General features: G+C 31.9%; 1 protein-coding gene across 2 annotated transcripts; it reads left to right on the top strand.

Annotated features, from left to right (window-relative positions):
* The first annotated feature begins 4,737 nt into the window (after positions 1-4,737).
* Positions 4,738-7,060, top strand: LOC121245020 (ethylene-responsive transcription factor ABR1-like). 2 transcript variants are annotated; one of them, XM_041143296.1, is made up of 2 exons: positions 4,738-5,468; positions 5,989-7,060. In XM_041143296.1, the coding sequence occupies exons 1-2, from the start codon at positions 5,033-5,035 to the stop codon at positions 6,786-6,788; spliced, it is 1,236 nt and encodes a 411-aa protein (XP_040999230.1). In that variant the 5' UTR covers positions 4,738-5,032; the 3' UTR covers positions 6,789-7,060. The 2 variants fall into 2 exon arrangements, with proteins under 2 accessions (XP_040999230.1, XP_040999229.1); XM_041143295.1 differs by having other exon boundaries at positions 4,743-5,468; positions 5,986-7,060.
* The last annotated feature ends 2,771 nt before the right edge of the window (positions 7,061-9,831 follow it).

Raw genomic sequence — 9,831 nt, 5'->3', positions numbered from 1 at the left:
AGAATTTAGCAAATTCTTTGCTTGAACTTTACTTAATTGACTTGTCGCGCAAACTCTCTATCCATCGATTCTCAACCCAAGTCTACCCTTCCATGTTTGGTGTCTTGATGCAAACTAATTATAGGTATATATCCTAGGAACATTGAAGAAGATCATGTCAAGGATTCTGTCTGGTTTGGGTTTAAAAGGTGGTACGTATACAGGTACATCTCAACCATTGAGGGGGCCCTAGCTAGCTTGATCATGTTGCCCACATACATAGAAAATTCCTACAATAATATTAATTTGCTCTTTACGTCTTACAAGTCGTATATGTATGAATTTTGACATATTCCAAACACCATGCAGCTAGCGGTTTGTGGCTGAGATTTAGTTGCACGTGTAAGGTTGCAGAAGCACTGAAAACTTTGCTCAACGGGTAAAGCAATGACTAATGAGAATGTACGTACGTGATCTCGTGTGGCCTCGTGCGCCCGCGCGTCCGATCGAATCATTCCTGCCACTCGAATAATCAGCCGACAAAATGGCACACAAAGCAATAAATAAATAAATAAAAGACTCATTCATTATGCACGTTCTGCATATGCATAACGAATAAAGCTAACTGTTCAAAGAATTCAAAGATAATGAAAATAAATAAAGAATATGGGCTCTAGATGTTTTGAAAATGACAGTTAGATCTAATCAATAAATATTAAATTAATAATTATTTGAAATGTGATTTGTATCTGAATATAAAATTAAAAGATAGGTAAAATTGAAAAATTATTAGAATAAATATTTTGTGATATGAGTTTACTGATATGACTTAATGTAATAGTTAAGTTAGATTATAAAATTATTTTTGTAAAATAAATCATCTTATCTATTATACGAAATCACATCAGTTTATAAATTTACTTTTCTTAAATCTTTTTGTGCTTTTATTTATAAAATTTGTTTTGATTTTTATATTTTTATAGATAAAAAGTTGTTATATATGATGTTTGAAATAAAAAGTTTATATGTATATATATATATATATTAATTAAGTTCTTAAAAAATTTCAGAACAATATTATATTTTGAAATTCTTATAAATGGATGAAAAGTTGTTTAATTAGGTGTTTAAAAGGGTTGAGTTCACTGCCCCGTGTAGGAGGAATAAGTACTAGTTAGGTCATGAGGATTTCGGTTCTTTCGTGATCTCTTGACCCCTCAAAGAAAATGATCGTTTTGGGAGTACCTTTTTCGCTTTTTCAAATCTCATTCTCTTCTGAAATTGAAGCTACTGTCAATGTCTAGACTCTACTCCCTGTATACACATCCTCTTCAGTCAGCTTCAGGAATTGGCAGTATATTTGATCTTCTTTTGACAATATTTATATTTAAAAATTGTTACAGAGAAAAAGTAAAATAAGAAACTCGATCGAATCAATCACATACAATATATATATATATATATATATATATATATAAGATTTATCTAATTTAACCATTCGACAAAATGTCTACGTCTATGAAATTGCATATAATTTTATTTCAAATAATAAGCAACAATCGTACAAGAGTTTAATACAATTTATACTAAATCTTAAGAAAAATGCTACACAACTTTTTCAACTTCTATACACGATATTTTTTTAAAATTTTTTAATATTTTTTGAGTTTATTATTTTTAAAGAAATTCAATTCTTATATTCATTATTCATCTATTAAATACTTGATAAAAGAAAAAAATTAAAAAAAAATGTAATGTATGAAGATTGTGTAAATAGTAAGAGGTTACATAGATTTTTTCAAATCCCAATTAACGGGTCAAGTAAGAGTAAGAACTAAAATGAATCAAATATTTTTCCAATGGTATAACCCTTAGACCTCACAAAACTTGTTCATGATCGCTCCGGATTGGACCGATACATGTGTTAGTGTATATATTTATATCTTAGAATATATCCAGAATATTAAATCATATCTTTAATTTTCTGTAATTATTCTAGATTAAAATATTTCCCTTTAGTTATATTTTCTTATTTACTTTGATCAAATTCAACTATATATAAACTTTCTTTGTATATATAATTTTATACACATAGAAATATAAACTTTTATGATTCTTCGGAATTCTCTCTGTTTAAAAAAACAGGCATCCGCTCGATAACCGAAGCTTCATTACAAATTCATCAAAAAATACAACAAATTCTTATCTGATACAAAACACGACTAGACTCCAACAAAAATATCGAATGTGCATTAATCTTTACCAAGTAAAAGTTGCGGCTGAGTTGGATTGATTGATATATATATATATATATATATTATAAGCTAGCATGAAGTTGAGTACGCATGCAGTGGATAAGGACAAGTACTCCCCCAATTGATCCGAAACAGTCACTTTTATTTGTTAGAGTCGATCTTAAGATAGATTTTCCTTTACCTTTCCAAAGATTGCACACAATCTGAATCTGTGCACCAAAGTAGCCACAAAGCCAGCATGCATCAGCACTTCTGTCACTTTACACTTTGTGAAAAACATGCTTCCGGTTCTTCGTGCATGCCTCCTTCTCTTTATTTCAAATTAAATGCATTCAAATTATATATACGTACGTGGCATTTTTATCCCCCAAAAAAAAGTCCCCCTGACCAAGATAGTAGCAGATTTTAATTTCCTACAATCATGAACACTACTCTGCACATGATTTCAGATCATGGCCAAAATATCCTCTGTTTTTTATTTTTTTAAACGCGAGCCCGTGAAAATATTTTATAAAATTAAATTTATAAATTTACATGATTTGATTTATTAAATTATTTATATCACATCAATTTATAAATTTATTTTTATAAAATCTTTCTGCTACTACTCTTAGCCTAAAATTTCACGGTGTAAATATATACACTGTGATTGTATATATTTTATATGAGTTTTGTTGCTCATCGTCTTCATAAATTATATTTATTTTTATTTTTTTTAATTTATTATCTTATTCATCATTTATATACCATATATTTGGTAATAAAATAAATACGGTAAGAGAATTTTTAATTTCTTTTTCTTTTTTTCATAGTATTTGTGTATTATATGAATGGCGATTAAAATAATTCAATTAATTTAACAGAAATAAAATTTAAAAAAAATTCAAATATATATAACATGTATATTTTAAAAACTTCACACACCATCGTACTGTCATCATCGATTAAAAAGCAAAGCATTGCCACCTGGCGAATCAAGGCCTTCCACAGCAATCTTAAGCTACAAGACAAGCCCACCGAATCATCTCTCACCACATTTATTATATAAAAAAAAAAATAGAAAAATTAATGGCTATCCTCAATGCAGTTGGCTTCGGTGCACATACAACCACGTACAACTTTGGGTAGATGTGGGTGGGGGTGGGGCTCCAGCTGTTTATTGGATCAGAACTGACCCAGTAAACGTTCCAACCCATTTCAAGTCGGTTTTGGCCAACTGTCGTTTCGGATTGAAGATTTCACGACGTCCAAAGAATAAAACACTCTCTGTGGATGATTCAAGACAAAGAAAAGTACAATCTAGGTTGTTCCATTGGGTTGTAATATTCTCATTCAAGGAGGCGTGTTTTGACCGTACAATTCAAATACATTAATATTAAAAACAAAACAAGAAAAATATTAGCTAGGATGAGAATAATGGTACTCATGCACGTTATGTTTCATACATTTTTTAAGAAAAATGTCAAAGGCAAGAGTTATATAAAAGAAAGTTATTTATTTTATAAAGATAAGTGTTACAGTCATAAAAAGATACCTATAAAAATAAATTTATAAACTGATATAATTTCATATGATGCATTAAATTTACTCTATAATAAAAGTAGCTTTATAGTCAAAAGTGTCAAATCAAATTACGTCAATTTGTAAGTTTTTTTTTATAGATCTCTTTATACAAATCAGTTTATAATATGACGTACTATATCAAATTATATATTATAAATTATTATTTTTTTTCTTTTTGAAGGTTTTCACCGATAATTTGACCTAAACCTAGATGGACCTCAAAATAGTTTGACATTTATATATCTTACAAGTCTAATATTGGTGATTTTTATTATTATTTTTTAATGGAGCTTAGCCATGCATGGAAAGTCTAAGGTAAACCCACAAAAGTTCAATAACAGGGTTGTTTTAATTGAAACTGTGGTTTTGTTTTAGCTCTCTGTTTAAGATAAAAGTTCAGACCCAAAGAATCATCAATCCAGCAACTGTCTCGTTTACGACTTGACTCTGTTTTCCACCTTGTTTTCACACCTCCACTCTGTCCATAGTTGCAGTGTAAGCTTTTCACATTAACTATCTTGAAGGTTAAAAAATAATAGAATTTTATGCATTAATCTTTATATTAATGACGTACTAAAATGCTTAATCAGCCCCGTAATTACCTCATGTCGGTCAAGAAGTACTCAAATCGAAGATGAACTACTCTCTATATGAAAAAGAAACACCGACTGTAAAACCGCAAAACTACAGCAACCACCGTTCATTGGTTCTACTAAAATCCCTTCCCTAGTGATCAGTCAAAAGCTTAGGTGTGAACGCACACACCTTATTATCATCAAAGTCGGCATTTTTTTTTTTTTTTTTAAGATTTTTATGCAATAGCAAACAAAACAAAAAAGGTGCAGAAAACAAATCCAAAACGAAAAAGGCTTCTATAAACCCATTAAAGCTTAAATCTCAAAATGAATTGTGCAGGGTAATGGTGATGTCAGCTGAACTGTTCATATGGCGGCTGCTTTGGATTTTCAATCACTATATAAGCCGTTGCTCTCTAGAAAACTTGGAAGGGTTTGCAGTTTGCACAATTAGTCAAAAAACATATCTGGGTCAGTCTCACCTCTCTCTTATATATCACTGAGTTCTACGTATGCTTGCTAAAGGTGGCGAACCAGCGCGACTCAGGTGAGTACATAAGGTTTCCGGCTCAAGACAGTGGCGGCGGCGGCGACAGCGGCGATGAATTAGGGAGATTTGGTCAAGAATTAGGACTGCCAGGATTACCACAAACACAAGAAATGGATCAGCCGATACTTCATCCAGGTGTAACCGTGTCGGAATCAATGTTTTCTGATTACCTGAACACGACGACAGAGACGTCAGCGATCGTGTCTGCGCTTAGTCGCGTGGTTTCTGGACAGAGAGGCGGTGGCTGGGGGCATGGGACAGGTATGAGCGGTGCGGTGACGTCGAGTTTTGGAGGGGTTTATTATTCTCCATCTCCATCTCCACCTTTGTCGGCCTACTCTTCTAGTACTTCTGCCTCTGGTTTCGCCTCTGCTTCTGGCTCTAGCTCTGGCTCTTGGGCAGGGCAGAAGAGAGGGCGTCAAGAAGTGGGTCCTGCTCAGATGATCGAGTCTGTTAATCCAAGGGGTGTTAAAGGATCAGGTTCTGTTGTTGATTTCAGAGGAACACAGGGAGGAGGAGATCGAGAATCATCTTCTGGTGTAACTGGTTAGTCTTGAATCAAAATCACTTCTAATTGGATTTCATTCAGTTTCAGTACCATTTCTTTCTCTCCCCATTTTATGCATCTAATATCAAGTTCTTTCATTTTATTCAATGGTGCAAAGAATAAAACTTTAATTTCTCCATTTGAAAAGTACTTGATCATTTCCTCGTGTATTTCATGTCCTGTTTTGACTATTTTTCACCCTTAAAACTATCATGATTTTATTAAAAAAAAAAAAGATTTATTGTCCATTTATTTCATTATAAATTAACATAAAAAGTGTAAAAAATATCTAATATTGCATGTATTGAACAGTACTTTATTATCACATGAAATATATTAGCTAGCTAGGATGATAATTTGCACAAAGCCAAAGGTAATGCAAAGTGTATGGCTTCCTTAATCATGCATTTATACTTCTATTTTCTTGGCCATATTGCTTACACAAATTATATGTTTATAAGATTGATTTGCATGTCCATGAAAGACTGACTCAAACTATATCTTTCTTTTCAACAGCAGAAGCTTCCTCAAATATCTTTGGAACGACAGCCACCACCACCACCACCAACACTACAGTCCCGGCAACACCATCAAGCGAAAATGTTTCCAACGAAGAAACCGGAGAGAGGAGGAGAAGATACAGAGGAGTGAGGCAGCGGCCATGGGGGAAATGGGCAGCAGAGATACGTGATCCCCATAAGGCCGCGAGAGTCTGGCTTGGCACATTCGACACGGCCGAGGCCGCCGCCAGAGCCTACGATGAAGCCGCCTTGCGATTCAGAGGTAGCAGAGCCAAACTCAATTTCCCGGAAAATGTCAGAGTTGTACCGGCTCTCCAAAACTACACCCCGGCGGCCGCGACGTCGGCCTCTTTATCCATTTCTGATTCTCCACCAAACCAGTTGCAGCTGACCCCACGACAACAGCCATTCTTGCAGCCACAATTCTCTTATCCTCAACCTTACCAGGGCTCTTCCGACGTTCTCAGAGACTACTTAGAATACTCCCAGTTGCTCCAGAACCCTGCAGACTTTCAACCTGGACAGCAGCCGACAACTTTGATGGAGCAGATGTTCTACACTTCTCAGCAAGCTTCTCGTCAATCCTCATTTTCATCTTCCTCATCTTTAACTCCCACTGCTTCTCTTGCACCCTCTGGTTCTTCATCCTCTGCTTCATTTCCTCTGTTTTCTGATCAGCAACTGTTCTATTTCCGACCGCCAGGAAATCATAATCCAAGCGGTGGTGAAAGTTCAGATTTTCCTCCTCCGCCGCCGTCGTGGTCAGATTCCGTACACGATCCTAGCTCCTCCAGCTAAATTTGACCATATTTTTTTTCCCATTCAAATAATTACTATTTTTTTCCTGGCTTTTAGTTTATGATTTCAATGTACTTTGTGCATTATTAGCACATCGTTTTTTGGTTTTACGTGCTGTTCCATTGTTGTTGTAAAGTATATAACAAACTACATATTCATAAAAAAAAGGAAGGGATTTCATGTGTTTGTTTATCTCAATCACCAAACAAAAGACGTAGCAAAAAACAGCTTTGCTGAAGCTGTGTGTCTCTGCAATCTGTTTTACGACACAATCTCCTTATTTAAATATTCATATGAATTTCAGTATATTTTATTTTCTGTTTGGTACAAGAGAAATACGTGCACTCAAGTAATTGCATCTGATTAAAGGAAACTTGGCATTGGAGTTGTAACACAATTCCTTAAGTTTGAATACCACAATAAATCATGAATAGTCAAGACCTATCCATATCCGAGTATGGATTCATTCAGAGGCTGGTTTGGTTATATAAAATTAAAGTATTTTATCTCATCTCATTATTATAAAATTTTCAAATTCATACATAAAATACAATAAACATTTCAATTTTTTTAAATCTCAAAATAAAAATAATATTAAATAATTATATAATAATAATATTTTATTTAATTTTTAACAAAATATCACATCTCATCTCAACTAAACAAAGGCCTCAATTGCTCATATGCATGTGGAGATTCGAATATTAAACAATACAACTGATCAGATATTGTATGAATTCGAATAGTTTTGTATATATTATGTTATACTATTATCTTTAATTTTATAATAAGAATATAGTGAATATTTAAAAAGATACAAAACAAATCATATTTTTAATGCTGTGCGTGTTGTTTGAATTATTATAAATATATTCATTGATATATAAATATTTTAATTATGTAAACATATTTAAAAATAAATAAAATTTATTTATCAAAACTTATAGATAAAGTTATTAAATTTTTACTAAATTAAATAATTCGTAAACAAATTCGGATTATTCGTTAATTAAATAACAAATAAAGATAAATTTAAACTCGATTAGTATTTATATAAAAATTAAATAAAAAATATTATAATTTATTATTCGGTTTATAAACTCATGAACTAGACTTTGGTAACATCTCTATCGTCCACGCTGATCATGACTAACAAATTTCCTACCGAAAAAAAAAAAGGACGGTGTTTGTGCAATATTTGTGGGGCTTTTGAAGTTGATTTCTTGAGATGTCCCCATCGAGCTGGGACTTGGAGTAGACTAAAAACAAACATTTTCCACGTGACCAAGTACCCAAAAGCCTACCTAATTGCAAATTGATCAGTTTTTCATGTTATGATCAGCATTTTATTTTTCTCGATCTGATCAATATATAAATCTAGCAAACAACCTGAAGCTTGTTTTTATTCAGTTTTGACAAAGAACTTGTTTGTTTCTTTATCTTTAATTTTATAATCTCCATTAAATTGAGATTTTTTATAATATAAGAAAGAAACGCTTTTGATTAATCTAAGAAAGAAACGCTTTTGATTTTATAATATCATTCCTTGATTTCAATAATCTTTTGTAAAAAAATTTACTTTTTTATTTGCACAAAAAAAGTGCCAAACAACCTTGTTTTCATATCCTTTTTTTTTTTTTTGGTTTTTTGGCATATATATTATATTTATATATATATATATATATGTATATTAAGAAATTCCAATGAACCTAATTTGGATTATAATACATCAACTTTGAAACATTATTTTTATTAGAATATAAGAGTTTCGAACTCCAGATATTCATTTTGAAAACTGAGGTTACGCTAATCAAGTAACCTTTGGCAACTTTGAAATATATCTTAAACGTTTTTTAATTGTACAAAGCACATATCTAATTAAAAGAGGAAATGAGTTTTTCCCTTTTGAAATGAAAAAGGTTCAAAGCAGGTGGGCAACTAGATCAGGTCAAAAAACAGCAACATTTTGGTGTCAAATTTGCTTACCACTTCTATAAAAATATTACCATAGATAAATATATATATATATATATATTTTGGGGGGGTTAGATTAGATTGAAACTTAAGTCTCACCTTCTCTGTCATTAGTGAGGTGGGCTTTAAGCATTGTGGGGGAAAGACGTGTCAGCTTTGGTGACAACCTGTTTTTGGCAATAGTTTATGGATCACATGTGCTCTAATGCATGTACAGTTTCTTCTTATCTTTATATTTAGTATCTAATTACAAGAGTTAAAACGTGTGTAACCGAATTTGGAGGTTGCTTACCGACCATACCAATACCATTAATTTGGTTAGATGAAAGAATTTTTATTCTCGAGTCTGTGTTTAGAATACATCTTTTAAAGTATTTACATAATATAATTCAAAAATATAAATTTTAAAATTAAATCATAGCATTTAAGTGATCATGTAGATATATATTCTACGTATCAGTTTAAAAATAGATCAACTCATCTTAGTTATGGTCCGTATAGTAACCTATCTCGCTAGCTTAGAATCCAACCATCTCAATGTAAATTTCTTATAATCTTCTGATTGAAAAAAACAAAAAAAGTGAGAGTTTCGTTGCATTTAATGTCGGAATTCATACTGTTTATGAGCAGCATTTAGTCACATTATAAGATCATGTACTTAGAAGCTAATCTAGTTAGATTGCAATCAATCAATCACTTGGGTTCCATCTAATAGTACTCCAAAATCTTTCTCAAGACTATATTCATATAATTTTCTTGGACAGATATACGAAACTCATGACTGTATTCAATGTTGAAGTCCATACTGTATGTATACTGACAACATTTAATGATATAGTATTTAATAATGTATCTATCTATACCTAAAAAAAAAAAAAAATTGTTTAGAATCTTAATTCATTTTGGGGCTAAGATATGGTCTAGCTAGATGCTCTTAGGCATTGGTTATTTAAGTGTGAAATTATGAATATGGTACGTCCATTCTTATCTAGTAATAATTCAAAAGCTTAAGCTATGACCACTAATAAATTAGTTGTGGGTAGTTTTATATCATTAATTAATCTTTGAT

This window comes from Juglans microcarpa x Juglans regia, chromosome 8S (assembly GCF_004785595.1).
Source record: "Juglans microcarpa x Juglans regia isolate MS1-56 chromosome 8S, Jm3101_v1.0, whole genome shotgun sequence".
Taxonomy (NCBI): Eukaryota; Viridiplantae; Streptophyta; class Magnoliopsida; order Fagales; family Juglandaceae; genus Juglans; species Juglans microcarpa x Juglans regia.
The sequence above is the reverse complement of the archived record's forward strand: the minus strand, read 5'-3'. Positions and strand labels throughout refer to the sequence as shown.

Coding starts and splice junctions, on each gene's coding strand:
- LOC121245020 (XM_041143295.1), top strand. CDS start 5,033: ATGGATCAGCCGATACTTCATCCAGGTGTAACCGTGTCGGAATCAATG. Junction 5,469..5,985: donor ATCATCTTCTGGTGTAACTG/GTTAGTCTTGAA, acceptor TCTTTTCAACAG/CAGAAGCTTCCTCAAATATC.